This window comes from Amblyomma mixtum, chromosome 2 (assembly GCF_055824585.1).
Source record: "Amblyomma mixtum isolate Tamu chromosome 2, ASM5582458v1, whole genome shotgun sequence".
Lineage (NCBI taxonomy): Eukaryota > Metazoa > Arthropoda > Arachnida > Ixodida > Ixodidae > Amblyomma > Amblyomma mixtum.
In genome coordinates this window covers 113,719,881-113,738,691 of record NC_143013.1, presented here as the reverse complement: position 1 = coordinate 113,738,691, position 18,811 = coordinate 113,719,881, and the positions used below count along the sequence as shown (strand labels likewise).

Here is an 18,811-nt window from a genome sequence, read left to right as displayed (position 1 = left end):
GTGCAGTTTTACCTCAATTTTTAACTAATGTATCAAGTTGCAAAGTCGAGACAGGGCATAGAATGTAGGCAAGCTCTTCTCCCTAGAACGGTTATAATCCTCCGGCCTTATTAAATAACCATTGTTAAGTCTGGATAAAGTTAAAAACTAGACATATATACATGCAGAACGACAGGCTACCTTCGGCACCACGCTACTGAGGGCCGCATAAAATGGCGAAGATATGCCGTTGACCCCCACAATAGAAAGTGCCAGGAGGGGAGGGGGAGGCTATAACTTTGAAGATTTCGGACATAGAACATATATGGCGCAATGTGCGGCAACGAAGCTATTGGTTGATTGTGACGGAAAGCCATCATAACAAATTAAAATGCATAAAAAATTGTGCTGTGCTGAAGATGGACACATCGCAGCTAGAAAGGGCCTTGCCAGAGAGCCGGTTCTGCGGACCTGTGGTACGCCGCCAGCTTGCCTCTCTTTCTTTATTAGAGGAGCATTGGTCTGGTCCCGATGTGGTACGGCACAGCATTACTAAAGTTTATATACCGGTAAAACTAAAATGATCATGCATGGTTGAGGCTGTTTCGAAGTTTTACAGATGCCCAATATTGCAATTTATCGCTGACAGCGAGTCAGAGAACTGGATAAGTTTTTGTGTGAATGAAATGATCTGTGGGGCGTTTAGAGTGCGCTTCGATTAAACCGTTATCCACAATCTCGTTACCTCTATTCAGCATGCTAGGCCACACATTTTGAGAAAAAAGATGAGCTGCTGCGGTGTCGCATAAACCCAAGTATTCTGGAACGTGCTGAGTGGCTTCGCATTTAGACGGTCACATCCTCATTTCGGCAACAGCGCCTAATCAGATGACCTTCCTCCTAGCAACCGACTGCGCAAAGCGCGCGGTACTGCGTCGCGAAAAATCTCTTAACTTCTTCGGCGAGAGCTTTGCTGTGAAGAGGAAACACTTCAGATCAGCTTCCTTGTTACCCGCCCAACGGGCAATCCCTTCTCTGTATCTCGCTGGAGCTCCAACTTCTGTAATTTAAAAACCCCTATCCGCCGGAAGCGGAGAGCCCCACTCAGGCTCCGAGTCCCGATAATAACGTACAGCCAACGGCGGCGTCGAGCTGCCGGGAAGATCCGCACGTCTGCGGTCAGTCAGTCGAGTTGCGATGAAGGCAACAAGAGGCAAGACGGCCACGCTTGGGCGTAAGTAATCGTGTATTTTTCTGCCTTGTAAAAACTGGTTTTGCCATGCTTCAAGCTTTAGGCACGTTCCCTCTATTGTACGGCATGGTTAGAAACCGCTGTAACTTGTTTCTGTTCTTGTGGATATTTTGCTACCCAGCTTTGAATTCTGCTGGTCCCGCGCAGAAACACGCAAGAAAAAAATGGTGTTCTGAATCGACCGACGCGCGCTCTGATTGGTCTTGATGCGACAGATGTTTTTATGACGGCTCGCCAAAAATGAAGCATTGCGTAGATATTAATAGTAGTTATACACAGAGTACATTTATATACACATGTAGGCGCCCTTATTCAGTGGACTTCGTTAACTGGATGAAAACTGAAAGCTATGTCCCGAAAAGTGCTTCCTGCAACAACCGACATAATTTAACAACTGCAGCTGCGAGTAGTTTCGAAGCATTTTCTCACGATGTACAGCACGGTGTAATAAATGCTACCGCTGTTCGCGGCACCATTTCTGCCAGCAACGGAGTTTTTAGAGAGATGCGTAGCTTTGAAACCTGGGTTGTTTGCGTGACCGGAAGATCGAGCAGCCTAGTAATGAGCTGTGCCTAGGCAAGCTTTCACACCTTTGAAAGCTGTTGTCGTTTGCCGGCTATCGAAATAAATGTTCACGAGGTGTGGGTTACGCATCGCAGTATTTGAGGTGCATGCTTCGATAAGCAGACGTGCGTGACAAAGGTTGAAAAACAAAGATTCCTTTTGCCTCGCACACAAGCAACCAATCGACGCTTGATGAAGGTAAGCATGTTGCAACCGCAAGCAGTATTACAGTGGCCATAGAGACTGTTTTAATGCTTGTGTTCTATTCAAGAGACAACACCCCGAGACCGCATACTTTCGGAGTTAAAGCCGCGGCATTTATTTTAAGGACATTATATTCGGGCTGGATAAAGGTGATTTCGTGCGCATGGTGCAATAGCACCTGCATAGCATGGTACTTGAAATGTGAACTGTGAGCGCACTTGAAATGTGTGCCGTGTTATTATCGGTCCCGCTCCCAGGCCACGACTCTCCTTCAGTTTTTATCTCCCAAATTCCCCTCCCTACGCAGAGTAGCATGCCAGCGATATTGAAACGCCGGCGAAATTCTCTGTTTTTCATTAAAGAGTCTCTCTCTCTCTCTCTCTCGCAAGCTTCAAGGCGTACGGGAGTACTATGCATCAAGTAGGAGCGCGAAGGGTCGATTTTCGTTTACAGCTACTATGGTAGACAGCTTTGCGATAATCATTTAGCAAATATTTCGAGACTAGCGCAACCATCGCCTTTTTTATTCTATACATAATGGAGTGCTTTTGAAAAAGTGAAGCGCAAGCACTGGCTGGATATATCCTCAGAAATAAGTGTATCAGTCAATTACGAACGTGTGTTACTTACTTTCTGTGTGTTTTTGGGAATGACAAAATACATTTTAGGTTCCGCCACGTATGAATAAGCTTGTCTTCTTTGCCATTTCTGAGGTACTATAAAGCTTCAAGTGTGTAGATGAAAATTTGTAAGTAATCTTCTATTTTCAGTTTCGTTACCTAAAATAAAGGCTTGTGTCTATTGTCGTAACGCATGTTGCAAAATATTAAGCTGTGTGCAGACTTACTGCTCGCAGAAGCATAGTCTGTAATCAACATTGACAGCAACTTCTTGGACTTAACTAGCGGACACACCTTAGAAAAGACAAGCTGTAGCATCTCTAAAACATTCAGCTCCAACAAAAGGTAATGTATTTATTCTGCTGCGCAACAAGCTGTTTAGGTGCGGGTTCAATACCTGCTGCAGCGGTCTCATTACTTAGGTGAAGAAATGCTAGAAATCCGTATACTGTGAAATGTCAGTGCACGATAGAGACGCCCAGGTGCTTGAATTCGTCGGGAGCCTTCCACTACGGTGTCCCTCGTAGGCTGAGTCGCTTTGGTTTATGATTTATGGTTTAGGGGGTTTAACGTGCCAAAGCAACTCACACTGTGAGGGACGTCATAGTGGAGGGTTTCTGAAATTTCGACCACCTGGGGTTCTTTAACCTGACATCGCACAGTACACGGAGTTCAGAATTTCGCCTCCATCGAAATTCTGGCTCCCCGGCCGGTATCGACCCCCCTCTTGAGGGTCAGGAGCCGAGCGCCATAACCACTCAGCCACCGCTGTGGCCACCTGCGTCACTTTGGGACGCAGAATGCCATAAAGCCTAAAACACACATATTAATGCGAAGGAAACATTCTGTGCTTCAGACCACGTTCTCTTATATATTGTGCATCAGTATGCTTACGGAAATATACCGATCTCAGCTACATTAATTGTTCTATTTAACGGGCTGCCGGCAACAGCTCTGCATATCTCCCCAGGGCTGATAACTGCATTAACAGAGAGAACATAATAAAACTTGCAATCAATCCGTTCATTTCTTTCGCCAAATTAAGCCACTGCTCGTCATTCCCGAATTAAAAGCAGAAATCTTAAGTACGCGATCAGTCTCGTGCTAGCAATGACATGGCAGTACTGGGACGTCGTCACACGGCATTTTATGCCTTGCTGGCGCAGAAAGGTGTAAATTGAGACATTAACATTATTAAAACGGGATTTTCGATATTGTTAGATTAAACAGACGTACAGAGTGCACGAATAGACGAAATGCTCCAGTATTGTCTCCTCTCGTGTGAAGGTTTCCCGTATCACGGATGTGCTCGTTTTTGTCGCCTCTATAAGAAAGCAGGCTGCAGTCATTTTGTCTGATTTTGAGTCTGACAGCCACTCCAGCCCTTCCTGTAATCGGCCGTCGGTGACATGAACTGAGATATGCGGCGAAAAACAACTAGAACCACCAAGGCGCAGAGATTGGATAGTCAAAAGCGCAGACTAGGTTAATAAATCTATGACTATGCTGGCGGAGCCCAAACAAAACTTTCTTCTATTTCCTAAAGTAGCCTTTTGAGGCACTATGTGTACAGCCGACTACAAACCGGACTTGAGGCTTTTTTAAAAGGTATGCTGCGCCTAGCAATTATTTCTGTGCTTTCGGTGAGTTTAACAATGCTCATAAATGGGTGTTTTTCAATGCCACCTACCGTATCCAGTAAATAATAATTTACAAAACAGTGACCTTGGAATGTGATTCTCCTTTATTCTTCTTTAGACATATTTTCTCACTGCTGATGAAGTTATTATAGCGAAAAGATTTGGTGGCTCCTGGAAAGCATAACCAGGCGTCGCCCAAAATGTGACGTAACGAAGCCCGCGATTCGTCGAAGCGTCGGGGCGTCATAAACGCTGGAAAATACCAAGTGGTAACACGTAATAGTCAATCCTAATATCTCCTACTCCATCAACTTCAATGAATGAAATAAAATTGGGATATGATGCATCTGAATGTCGTGAAATGTCTCCGACCGCGATCTTGGCCGTTGCCGCCGTTGCTGCCTATTTATGAACTCCTTGAATGCCGCACCAGCTTCCTCAGTGATGTTGTTCCAGGTCAAAAACTGTGATTCCCCAAATTACAGCACATCTACGGGCCCTGTCCGTGCGTATCTACATGAGAAGTAGCATAAACTGCTGCTGGTACCATGAGTCAGCCGCCAAACGGGAATCGAACCTGCGACCAGCAAATCCAAGGTTGTTTACGGGAGCGAGTAAACCCACGTTGGTGGACCTAAAGCGATTCGATCGCATCACTCGCTCTTTTTTTATTTAACAAAAACTCGGTCTAAATTTTTTCACATACTTAAACAACGATTAAGGTTCCCCATAAATAATATTTTATTGCTGTTCGGGTTTGTTACTTGCGTGGTGTGCACAACGTCGAATCACTTTCTTTTTTCGGTAATTTAATTTTTCGCGTAACTGCATTCATGAGTATGAGGACAGCAGGTATTATGCTCGTAGCGCATTCTACTGATTACGTTCATATGACGTCATCGCAAACCGAAATCGCTCCCTCGAAATGTCGAGCTGTGATGAATGCTTTTTTCTTTAGGGCACCCATGAACAGCAGTTAAAGTTGAGAACTTCACACAAGAAATATATACTGGCTTCCACGACACATCAGGCTACATAAATATGAAATCGCAACCTATGCTATTATATATTAAATAAAATATCTTGGTGCGTTAATTAAAATGACCGATTAAAAAAAATGGCAGTGACTTAGCTCGGCTATGCCAGGATATAGGTAGCGAAAGCTAAGGCGTAGCTGGGTTAGCCTTGGTTAACCTTGATTCCAGCGCACGCGAGCTCTCCTTTTCAATCCTCCGACATGCTATCAGGCATGCGACATAGCTTGCGAAGCGAGCGGAGGCGAGCGCCACTATGAGGCAAGCGGTGTGACGTCATACCAAACGGCGGCGGCGGCGGCTCCGCGGCAAGGCGTGCGGTCTGACGGCATGCCAGACTGCGCGGTGAGCGCGCAGCGTCCGCCAGCAGCACGGTTGCTAGGCAACAGCTCATGGTCGGTCTCTGTGCCTCCTCGGAGCACCGCCACAGCGAAATCGCTAGTTCGTGGCCAATGTAGCTTTCGGTACAAAGAACAGTAATTTCCAACCGGCGCTGACTGGAACACTGGGGCGTCGAAATTCAGAACAATATAAGGACCAAGATGCTGAAATATTAATTCCTTTCAATTCTAAAGCCGTTTTAAGACACTAAACATTCCTCTATACCCAATTTCATTCAAGAAATTGTGTTAAGCTTGCATCATGATGTGCTGTAATCTTGCATCTAATTTTTTGCTCTCCTCGTTTCCTTTGCGTTTTGCGATATATATTTAAGTTTATATGTGCATAAAGCGCTAAATGCATGAGGCGATAATTCAAGAATACAAGACACCCGTTGGCTGTGTGCGATCAGCTGAGGGGCGCTGAAATTATTTCGCTTAATGCGTAGCTCAGGCTCTGTGTTTGCAGAAAATTTCATCCATCGCCCCGAAGTAGATCATGAGACTAACCCGCAATGCGGATTACGTATTCCTGGCCATTTCGCGACTGAAGTGACTTTTTCTATCATTGCTGTCGCGAAGAAGATGCCGACGCTTGATTCATCATCCACCATCCGTCAAACTGTATAAGCCCTTTTCCTATGGTGAGTTCCCCACTTTGCAGAAGCCAATCCGTCCTTAATTTTGATCTCGCAATCTTGCTTTTTCTTAAAACGTTTTTTCATCACCTGCGTCTTTGTCAACTCCGCGCAGTGGGTAGGCGCCATTTATCCCTTTTGGCGAAAAACAAAATTTGACTGAGGGCTTGGTAGGTGCTGCGAAACAGATAAAGGTGTTGTAGGCAACGTCTCTGTAGCCGATTACAAGTCTCACCACCTCAAAATATAATTAGGCAGCGCTATACAGTGTGCCTCGGGTTCACACATCTAAATACATCCAAAAAATGTCACCCAAGAAGAACATCCATCATTGCGCCTTGTGTGGTTCATGCTTCTTAAAGTCTTCAAAACTGTACTCTCAGCTATGTTCTTCTGATAACACAAGGTGAGTGAACACTGTTGAGGCGGGCCACTTCTCAGACAAGTCTCGCTGCGTCAAGCGAGCGTAGCATCGGCAACTATAGGCGACGGACGTCGCTATGGTACGTTGCGTCTCGAGGAACATCCCTTCATCGAGTTGCCGCTAAAGTAGAAGTGAACGCCCTATGGCGCATGCTGTTACGCTTTTCCGTGTGCTGGATGGGCAGGGACTCTCAGGGCTTTCTTAAATATGCTTACATGGCCTCCTCACCAGATTCAATCGTTGCAAAATAAACATATATATATTAGGGGTGTGCGAATATTCGAAATTTTCGAATATAATTCGAATATTATATTTTTAGTATTCGTATTCGATTCGAAATCCAAGTATTCGTGTTGTCTCGAATATTCGACCCGACGCGAATATCGTATCTAGCCGAATATTCATTGTGAGCACCCGCGTTCATTTCGGTCCGCAAGCCCTATCGACAAAGATATAACAACAAGGCGGCGCCCAGAGCAATGCGCATGGACCTCCAAGGGCCATTCCGTAGTTGACTGCGCTGGTGAGCTTCTTTGGGGCTATACCTGCGAAGCTGGTGTAGTCAGAGCTGCGCACGAAATACCTCGCAATACGTGCAAGTTCAGTGCCAAGTGAGAGGGCATTTTCTGTGGCTGGAGGAGTCGTTTCAGCTAGAAGCGAACAACTTCTGCCTGACCATGTGGAGCAGAGGGTTTTCCTTCACGACAACCTTTTATGTTCATCCCAGCAACGCGCGTTCATGCTGATGGCAAGCTAGCCTTAATCAATGCTGTGTACCAGCCACCTTCTCTGATATTTCCATTCTTCTAAGAATAATGTTCGGAACTGATACTTTTTGTGCAGCCACACACACCTTTTGTGTTCATTTAATCATCGTTAGTTGAACTGTGATGTTCTTGGGGGCTCAAATAAATGTTTTGTAGTGGTTAAATGCGTTTGTCCTTGATTATTCGATATTCGATTCGATATTCGGAGCCAAGTATTCGTATTCGATTCGTATTCGAAGAATTTGATATTCGCACACCCCTAATATATATATATATATATATACCGGGTGTCCCAGCTAAATGTAACCAAACTTTTAAAAAAGGCGAAGTGTCCTAGTCCAGTGAAACCAACTCTGGGTTGTTCATAGTCGCGTGGCCTAATCTTGAGTATTTTTTCGCTCTTCAAAGTTCATTAATTAGTTAAGTTTAATTAGCTAACTTTTTTAATTATTCACTTCAGGAAGAAAATGTGAATGAAAACGTTTTAGATCACCTCGAAAAACCGCTAGTAGTGCTGTTTCCGTCAAGTTATGATTTACGTAGCTTCAATTATTGGCCTTAAAAGAAAGTTGTCACGTGACCAGCTGCTCGCTCACTTCTCTGCCTGAATGTGCACCCAAAGTCTCAACGAGGAGAGGACCTCAGAAAAAAACGGATTTTATTCTTTAAGGCGCGTCTTGGGACGTTGAAATGGCACAGATGTCATGTGGAAGCGTTATCTTATTGTGCGGGTTATGGTTAAAGGCTGGTAAAAAAACTACTTTACGAAAATGTTAGTTTGCTGCAAATGTCTCAGTAAGCTGTTTCTCAAAGCGATCTACAACCTTTCCATTGACACTTTGTTCAAGTAGATAAATAAAAATATAGTTAATTAAGCTTAACTAATTAGTCAACCTTGAAGAACGAAAAAACACTGCAGACCAGGTCACGCGACTCTAAACAACCCTTATTTGGTTACAGACGGCTAGAACACCCCGTGTTTTTTAAAAGCTTGGTTGCATTTAGCTGGGACACCTGGCATACTTATATATGATGAACACTGATGATGATGAACACTTTAAAGGTTAGGTCACTTGTAAACATACATACCCCCGAAAGCAGATCTGACAGCCGCCGCCGTAGCTCAGTTGGTAGAGCACCGGACGCGTAATTCGGAGGTCGTGGGTTTGGTTCCCAACGGTGGCATGTGGTTGGTTTTCCTTCTGCATTTCTATTCAATTATCTTTAAGCTACAACATATTCAGTAATATACTCTATTGATCGATACCACAAAACAAATAAATACAAAAAATCCCCTGTGTTCCTTGGCTTCTCTTATATATATATATATATATATATATATATATTCAGTTGGGCAAACCAAAAACATTGAAAAATATTAAGCCGCTGCCTGCGCCACATACATATAATAATAATAAACTGTCAGTGTCCATTTCAGTTTTAATGTTGTATTTTAATCCATTTCAGCCGATGCAACGAAATTTCACGCTTGCCTCTTAAGAATTGGCCGTTCGTCTTTTGCGTTGGGAAATGAAAGCGTTGGCTTTCTTGAGGGCTGCGTGTTCCATGTCGCCGGCAATGCATTTTTTCTTAGTCTTAATTACGCAGATCACCTGATAGAGCTAACGTGCGTGTGAATTTGAGCCATCTTCAGCTTACAGATCTATATGTGGCGTTTTTTGCAATCTTTGACTGTGCATTGCCATAAGCATGACCAAATGTTTCTTTTTTGCTTTCCAGTCGCCAGCATTACAGTGGCCCTGTTGCTGTTCGCCCGGCCATGCTGCACACGTGAGAAGCGTCCCATTCTTTCTTTTTATTTTTCGGTGCGCGCTGCACGCAGTTTGTTCAGGGTGTTTTTCAAGAACTAAAGCAGAATCATCGCCATCAGCCTAAATACATAGAGTAGGGCCACTGCAAATAGCTGAGGACAGGGCAGATTAGCGATCAGCGGGAGGGGCCTCCCGCTGATCGCTAATCTGCCCTGTCCTCAGCTATTTGCAGTTGCCCTACTCTCGGAAACTTGTTGACATGACCTCAGCCTACGAGCCTGACTCTCCACTGCCCTCTTTTGGAATCCACTCCGTTGCCAAAAATGAACATCAGGTAGCAGCTGCTTTCAGCATCACAAAACACAGCCCTTCTCCATTTTCTGTTCTTTACTTCAACTAAAATTCAGGATTCCGTTGCCAAAAATGAACATCGGATAGTAGCTGCTTTCAGCATCACAAGCACAGCACTTATCTATATGCTTTTCTTTACTTCAGCTAAGCTTCAGGATTCCGTTGCCGAAAAGGAACATCGGGTAGTAGCTGCTTTCAGCATCATAAGCACAGCACTTATCTATATGCTCTTCTTTACTTCAGCTAAGCTTCAGGATGCCGTTGCCAAAAAGGAACATCGGGTAGTAGCTGCTTTCGGCATCACAAGCACAGCACTTATATATATGTTCTTCTTTACTTTAGCTAAGCTTCAGGATTCCGTTGCCAAAAAGGAACATCGGGTAGTAGCTGCTTTCAGCATCACAAGCACAGCACTTATCTATATGCTCTTCTTTGCTTCAGCTAAGCTTCAGGATGCCGTTGCCAAAAAGGAACATAGGGTAGTAGGTGCTTTCAGCATCACAAGCACAGCACTTATCTATATGCTCTTCTTTGCTTCAGCTAAGCTTCAGGATTCTGTTGCCAAAAAGGAACATCGGGTAGTAGCTGCTTTCAGCATCACAAGCACAGCACTTATCTATATGCTCTTCTTTGCTTCAGCTAAGCTTCAGGATTCCGTTGCCAAAAAGGAACATCGGGTAGTAGCTGCTTTCAGCATCACAAGCACAGCACTTATCTGTATGCTCTTCTTTGCTTCAGCTAAGCTTCAGGATTCCGTTGCCAAAAAGAAAAATCGGGTAGTGGCTGCTTTCAGCATCACAAGCACAGCACTTATCCATTTGCTCTTCATTCAGCGAAGCTTTAGTTAACTGGAGTTTGTTCCGTTGGCCGGTATAAGTTTTTCTTACCTCTGAGCTTACTCCTATGATTGTCCTTTGAACAGTGCGCTGTCCTTAGTTTATTTTCATGCCTTTTCTGTATCCTCCAAATTTCTGCCGAACACCTGAGTACCGGAAAGATGCAAAAAACACATACATTCCTTCTAAGAAATACCGGTTAGCTGCTATTCAAGACCTGCGAGCACCTGATATATGTACTCCATTAAATTCTCATACCCTTAGCTATTTATCTCTCAGAATCAAGTTCTCAGATCAGTATCCGTCAAGATAAATATATTCCTTTACTAGTGTAGTCCCTCTCGCAACACACTCTGTCTGCTGATCAGACTCCTTTATCGCGAAGCGCTAGTCGATGACTAGCACTGCCAGGCCTGGCAGTGCTAGTGAAGCCAAAAAAAATTTCAAGGCGTAACACTGTCGTGGTGGTTGCATCCCGTTTCGCTCCAAAGTCACTATCTGTGCTCACTGTCTATCGCGAAGTGCTTTACCCACCCCACAGCGCAGAAAATACTTTAATTTTCTTTTGATTCACAAGTGATGACACTTGCGTCGAACGTCCCAGAGGTGCACGTTGGCTATGAGAGCCTCCGTACCGGAGGGCTCCGGTTTGGTGTCAGCCTTACGGGGCTCTTTAATATGCACTGACATCACACAGCACTCGAGCGTGTTCCCATTTCCCCTCTGCCGAAACGCGACAGCCGGCATCGCATCCAGACCACTGCGGTTTCGTTTCTATTTCGCGCTGTGTTCAGAAGGCGAACACCGTAGTTATTGAGCATTCGTGGCGGGACATTTTAAGGGCACAGCTAGCTCTCGAAGGCGAGTATAAAAACACAGACATATTGTAGTAGGTCTCAGGAAATGTAAATAACGAGGGAAGAACTAGCACGTTCGACAAATCTATGTTTTAAATAGGCAAAGAATGTCAGTTCTGAGCGTGTTGTACCGCCCCCCTCAGTTCTTTGCAGCCGACGTGGCAGACTCCTGGAGCACCCTGGAGTGACATACTCAACAAATCTGGACAAAAGCATTTTGACCAGGAAGCCGTTTATTAACGTACTTTTTCATATTATGAAATATTTTACCATAAGAATCAATATATCTGGAGATCACCCGACGGCAGTCTTCCATTTTTTTTCTATTAACGTTTTCGCTATCACCAAAAGCATTTCCCATTGGCTCTTTGTTGCAATGTAAACTCTTTTATGCTATCGTTCCAAAAACACTTAAAAAAACGAATTTGCTACCTATCACAAGAATTGACCCTTACCTTCAATGTTTCCATACACATATCTTAGAGTTTTGCAATTTTGAAAATTTTTGTCCGGGAATGTTGGACATAATATTCCATTTCATAACTTGTGTCTAGTGTCATGCAGACAGGTACTTTTTTTCACATAAACTTACGATAAACTAGTCCTCGCACAAAAGGGCACATCAAAAACCAATTTCTGTCATCTTTGGTTTGGTTTTTGATTTGATTTTTCCGTGATCAAGTTGCTTGATAGGGAATTTCTTAAATACTGGCCCGCCTTGTCTTTCAAAAATAAAAGTTGACAGTTCAGCGCTTAGTCCAGTCGTACTTCTTGTTCTTGTGCCTCGTCCTTAATGCGCTGCTACCATAGAGGGGTTGTTTCGAGACCTCGACCTATGCTCCGCGTTCTCGTTCCGTTCTTGAGCCCGCAGCTTTTATTCGACCACCTGCTCAACTGGAAAACAGCTGGAGCACGCCTGACAGTATTTGACGGCCTCCTCCACTGGGAACTCCTGGCGCAGCCTGATAAATGCCCGATCTGCTACTTCTGCGGCTCGCCAGGTCATGCGGCGTGGCTCTGCTGTCAACGCACCAATGACTCACGACCGCCTTCTGAAGCTTCCGGTTACCAGCCAGAGCATGAGTACTCACTTCCTGCTTAAGCTGTTCCTAAGCCGTTTTGTCTCCTGAGCGCACCGCCTCCTCCGGATGAGGGAACGCGGCAGCGTATCGCGTCTGTCAGACGTGTGGCGCTTCGGCTCCGTCATTTTTTGACAGGAGCCACGAGTCAAGTCGTCGGACCTCATCAATTTTGCTCACTTTGGATTCGGCAAGCTGATCGGCATCCGTGGACACCAATTTCATTCAGGTGGGCCCAGTTTTTCAAATTTTAAAGCGGGTTTTCCTTCCCGCCTCCGGTGCCGACGATAAGCCTAACGGCTGCGCCGGCGTTCGGCTGCGAGGGAGCTCCTGCTTTCTGCAAGATGACGGAAACGCCCGTTCAACGCGGTTATGACCCGGACGCCATGTCTTGGTCGACCGTTCCCGTCACTGCGGAACCCAAATCGGCACCCGCGGACCCGATCCGCAATGAATCTCTCCTCCGTCTACTTGAGCGTCGCTCCAGACGAGAGGCCAAAATAGCGGCGGACGCCTCGGCAACCGCCGAAAATGCTACCCGCCAAGCTCCCGCCTCGCAAGCGGCGAAGGACTCCGGCCGTAAGGGCCGCAACCCAGTTACCAAGTGGAGGCCCAAGCCTTTACCAAAGTTTCAAAAGGACGACTTTGTCATCGTGATCAAGCCCCGGAAATCGTTCGCCATCCGGGACGCCTTTCAACACGGCGAGCTCGGTGCCGCGTTCGGCGCTTTCCTCGGGGCGCCTCAGGCAGCCGAGTTGAGCCTCCTTTTAAGCAAGGAACAAAATTTGATCCTCGCCAGCACCCGGAACGCTCACGTCGCAGACCGTCTGCTAGGCGACTTTTCTATCAAATCGACCAAAGGAGATGTGCCTCTCGCCGGCCATCTCAAAGAACACGAAGCGGACGTCTGCTATGGGGTCATTACGGTGGCCAACGAAGAGACGTCTGAGTCTCTCCAACCTTGCGTGCAGTGGAGGAGCGGCACTTTACTCGATATCCGAAAATTCGGCTCCTCAAACAAGGCTCGGCTCACTTTTGCCGGCACGGTGAGGCCTCGATACGTACACTACAATTCTGAGATTGTCACAGTGCACCAATATTTGCGCACTATTCCGGCCTGCAGTTTGTGTGGAACTGTCGGCCATCGGGCGGACTCTTGTCCCAACCCAACACAAGACAAGTGTGGCCTGTGTGGACAGCAGGCACCCATAAAAGAGGGGGTGCGGGCCCCTCACCAATGTATGCCAAAATGTGCGGTTTGTGGTGGTGGCCATGCCACAAACTCGCGGGACTGCAGTGCTAAATATCGGCATACCAAGCCAGCCGCCCCTAAGGGCGGGAAATCCAGCGTGACGGGCAGGCAGCCACATCACCCTGGTAGCGTCGGCAGCGACGCTTCAAAACGACAGACGCCTACCAGCGGAAAGGACGTCAAGGGCTGTCAAGTGCCACCCCCGCCCCCACACGGCGGCCAGGAGAAGCAAGCCCGCTCCCAAGACAAGAGTGGCGTGGCCGGTTCCTGGGCCAACGCTGTCAAAAATGGCAGGGTTGCCTCCTCCTCGCACCCCCTCTCCCCTCCCCCTCACTCGGCGGCTGACGCTGAGCTCCACAACCTTGTAGCTTCTCTCCGGGCACAAAACGAGATGCTACTTGCCAAAATTGAAGCCTTAGAAGCTAAAACAACTCCCCCTCCCCCTAGTACCCCCGACACGGACGCTATGGAGAGCGAGACGGCGGTGGCGCCGGCTCTGGAACCTTCCCTTGCCGAACTCGAAGCCCGTCTTAATGCCAAATTTGACACCCTGTTGGAAACTGCGATGGAACGCCTCATCGCTAGAGTCATGGAGGCCATCCCCTCTATGATCGCTCAACACGTCGCGACTAACACCCGCCTTTCTCGAAGAACCGGTCCTCTTAAGGACGTATCTGGTCGGCCCTCCAGATTGTCCCGCCGAGTAAATGACCTTGACGATGACGAAGATAGCTGCCCCCTTCCAGTTGCTGAGCTTCAGCCCCTGGTATCTGGCTCGGGGGCAACCTCACTTCCACCTCTCACCTCTAAATCTGAGCATGGCGGGACACCACCGGTGTAGGCGCTCCCCTCTTTCCAAATCGGCTTCCCCCATTACGATTACTCAATGGAACTGTCGGGGGCTCCGGTCCCGTTCCAAGCGGGCCGACCTCCGACTTTTCCTTTCAACCTTTCAGCATTTGCCTGCCGTAGTTGCCCTCCAAGAGCCAGGGAAAGGCGCCGTACTAACAAATTATACGACGTTCCAGCAGGACCCCTCGTCTTGTCTATTAGTCCATAGAAATTATACAGCCAACCAGGTCGACTTAGACATTCAACTTGAATACTCCTATGTAATGGTGACCCTCCTCCCACTCCGCAAACAGGACCCACCACTACACATACTCAATGTATACTGCAATCCGAAATTGCCGAATGTATCATTTGCGGACCTCTTTAGCCGCGCACTGAGAGTTGCGGGTCGAGACCCCCTCCTGATTGTGGGCGATTTCAACGCTCCCGCTCGGATGTGGGGTTACTGCCGTGAAGAGAAGCGGGGACGCAAATTGACGGAGCTTGCGTCAACGCTGGGCCTCACTCTTCACACTGACCCAGTCCACCCAACTCGTATAGGCAACTCCGTGACTAGGGATACATGTCCGGACTTGACCTTCACCCGCAACATTCAATATGCAGACTGGGTCAACACCGAGGAAACCCTCGGCAGCGACCACTGCCTCCTGAATACTACGATTAGGACCCTTCCTTTCGCGCGACCAACAACACAAGCCCGACTCCCAGATTGGACCAAGTTCAGGCAGAATTATAACAATGTCACACCCATACATGAGCAGGGCTACCAGTCTTGGTCACAACAATTGGTCTCTGGCCTTCGCTCCTCCGAAACTCAAATTCAGCTCTCAGAGGCGGTCTCGGATGTGGACAACCACCTGCTCCATCTCTGGGAGGCCCGGCATTGCCTCGTCCGTCGGTGGCGCCGGCAAAAGCACAACCGGAAACTTAAAGCTCGCATCGCCGAGCTCACTCAACGAGCGGCTGAGTATGCGGCCCAACTCGCCGACTCCAACTGGGTGTCCCGATGCAATGCGGCCGCGCGGCAAATGTCCAGCCGGAACACGTGGCGACTCTTTCGCGCCCTAATTGACCCAACGCAAACACGCACGGAAACTCAAAAACACCTCCAAAGAGCAATACACAGCTTTCAGGGCAACACAAATCAATTGGCGCACAAGCTCCGGGACCAGTACTTGTGCACCACCCAGGACTCCCGCGGGCCGGCGTACTCTTATGCAGGTTCTGAGAACGTTGAGCTGGATCAACCGTTCCAGCTCCACGACCTGAAGGCGGCCCTGGCAAAAATGAAACGCGGCACCGCTCCGGGTCGGGACAAAATTACAGTCAAATTGTTAGCCAACCTCCCCGACCCAGCATACATGTCTTTATTGAATTACATTAACTCAATCTGGCTTGGGGAAGTGCCACTACCCATCGAGTGGAAGACCGCCCTGGTCACCTTCATTCCTAAAGCTGGCAAGGCCATCAACACGGACAACCTCCGCCCCATCTCTCTGACTTCCTGTGTGGGCAAACTCATGGAGACGATGGTACGTGACAGGTTGTCCGAGTTCATGGAATCCAAACACCTTTTCGCAGACACCATGTTCGGATTTCGCCCACACAGATCTGCACAAGATATCCTGCTACAACTCAATCGGGCTGTCCTCGACCCCGTGGAATGCCCTCACAATGACAAGGTCGTACTCGCCTTGGATTTGAAGGGTGCATTCGACAACGTTACCCACGAGATCATTCTCACCCACCTCTCTCAAACTAACTGCGGCAGAAATGCCTTTCAATACATTCGGCAATTTTTAGCCGACAGACAATCTTACATTCGGATCCAGGATAAAGAACATGGCCCTTTTCACTTAGGAACCAGGGGTACACCCCAGGGCGCGGTGCTCTCTCCTCTCTTATTCAATTTGGCTATGATGCGCCTACCGGCCCAGCTGGATGCTGTCGCCGGTGTGCAGCATGCGCTGTATGCTGATGACATCACCCTGTGGGCCACGCACGGTTCCCTTGCAGACATTGAGGCTAACCTGCAGGAGGCGGCGACCATAGTGGACCGTTATGCTCGCCGCTGCGGCCTCCAATGCTTCACCCAAAAGTCTGAATTTGTGCACATACGCCTCTCACCAAAGTGCACAGCCAAAATTTCATTGTCTCTTGAGACAGGTCCAATCCCTGAAAATATCGAAGTCCGGGTACTGGGGCTCTTTATACATCAAGACAGACGGTCAGAAACAACATTGGCCAAACTCCGTCAGGTGCGGGACCAGGTGGGCCGCTTGGTCCGCCGGGTTTCTAACAAGCGCGGGGGGTTACGATGTAAGGACACCTTGCGGCTGGCGCATGCATTTGTAACCAGTCGAATCCTATATTCGACTCCATACCTCCACCTGCGGAAGCAAGACGAGGATTCACTCGAAGTCATCCTCCGCAAAATTATTAAGCGGGCTCTAGGCCTCCCCGTGACCACCTCCAACAAGCGCCTCCTGGGCCTAGGCATGGTGAACACATTTCGGGAGCTCCGGGAAGCCCACTTGACTAACCAATACACACGTCTCTCGAAGACATCGTCGGGTCGCCGCCTCCTTGCCCGGCTACACATCCAACATACCACTCTCATGGAAGAGCGCGTACGTATTCCATCCCAGTGGAGATGCGCCCTCCACGTGCGCCCTCTTCTCGCGAACATGAACCGTGAGGACCATAATGGCCGGCGCCTGGCGCGGGCGGAAGCCCTGGCCCGCCACTATGGATCGAAACCTGGCGTATTCTACGTGGATGCCTCAGGCCCCCACCATGGGGGATGGTACACAGCCGCAGTCGTCCACCAATCCAAAACAGTGAACGGCCTTACTTTCCGTGCCCGTGACATAACACACGCGGAGGAGGTCGCCATTGCGTTGGCTGCATCTGATTCCAATTCAAAAACAATTATTTCCGACTCGCGAGGGGCATGTCGGAACGTCGAGCAGGGCTGGGTACCGTATCTAGCCTACCGCATTCTTCAAAACAGCGTCTACACCGGTGACCCCGCGCACCGGCATATCGTTTGGGCTCCCGCTCACATGGGCCTTGAGGGAAATGAGGCAGCTGACGCCGCCGCCCGCGCGCTCTCTCACCGGACATTCCCCTCCGACCCTGACGATCAGGAACTCGAATTTATTCCAGCTTACACCTTCAAAGACATCGTTTTACTCTATCAATCTGGCCACGGTCTTTATCCCCGCCCGTGTAAAGGTCTGTCAAAGGCGGAGGAGCGGCTTCTGCTCCGCCTGTATACTAATACTTTGCTGTGCCCGGCAGCTCTGAAACACTTCGACCCTTCTTTCTCGGGCAGCTGTCCGCACTGTGCGGAGAAGTCTTCGGACATCTACCACATGGTGTGGGCCTGCCCCTCCAACCCTGCTATCCCCCCTCACCCCAACCCAACCCGGGAGGACTGGGAGGCGACCCTGCTCGGCTGCTCTGACCTGCAGGCCCAACGGGCCTTGGTCGCGCGAGCCTGGGCGGCGGCCGATGCCACTGGGGTCCCGATCTAGGGACCTCCACCTAGTATTTGTAAGGGCTGGCCCCCTCTGGGTCAGCTCATGCATAACCTCCTGTATTATACCTGTACATAAATGTTTTCCACCACCACATCCTCCGGATGGCGTTCGCCTTCTCCACGTCGGCGCTCCCTCTCTCCTATGCGATGGCGTTCCTCAGCAACTAAAGAGGCAAACTGCATGCCGCGGTTCCTGAATCCTGAACGACGCAGTCGTTGAAATTTGAAAGGACTGGTTTGTCTGCCGCTTACTTCAATGAAGATTTTGATTTTGAAGAGGCTGCTTCTGTGGCGGCACTTTTCGACGCCGCTGCCCCGCTGTCTCTCATGGATGCAGCGCTATAACGCTCTTTGAGGAACTTGATTCAAAGATGCCCCTTTTTGGCCTCTCGATACGAACTGCAAGCGCGTACCTTATCAAGCCGTTAGCAGCCTGTACTGCTGAAGTATTTATACAAGACACTTCAAATATCATCGCGTTCATCGTTCCTCGGTAATGTTCGCATGTGATCAGCTTTGGCTGGGACATCCTATCGCTGTATGACGTGGTCGTCTACTGTGATCAGCTCAAGCAGCATTCTCTTCGGAGCAGAATCCCGTGCCAGAAGTTGAACGATGCGATGCTTATGTTTATGCAAAAGTTCTGGTCGCCGACAGTACCGATACTCCTGCGTGAAACTTCCATGATTGTGCCTCTCTCCTGTGACTGCTCGCTATGCAGGTGTCATCTTCACGGCTTGAAGACGACAACTTAGTAACTGCGTTT

The 18,811-nt window shown here is 48.3% G+C and overlaps 1 protein-coding gene across 1 annotated transcript in view; it reads left to right on the top strand.

The window, feature by feature from the left end:
* The first annotated feature begins 865 nt into the window (after positions 1–865).
* Positions 866–18,811, top strand: part of LOC149360625 (complement factor B-like) — a 205,803-nt gene continuing 187,857 nt past the window's right edge. Inside the window, exons 1-2 of the mRNA XM_089572417.1 lie at positions 866–1,213; positions 9,243–9,293. Coding sequence (XP_089428543.1) covers positions 1,177–1,213; positions 9,243–9,293 — 88 coding nt within the window. The 5' untranslated portion in view covers positions 866–1,176. The remainder of the gene's footprint in view (positions 1,214–9,242; positions 9,294–18,811) is intronic.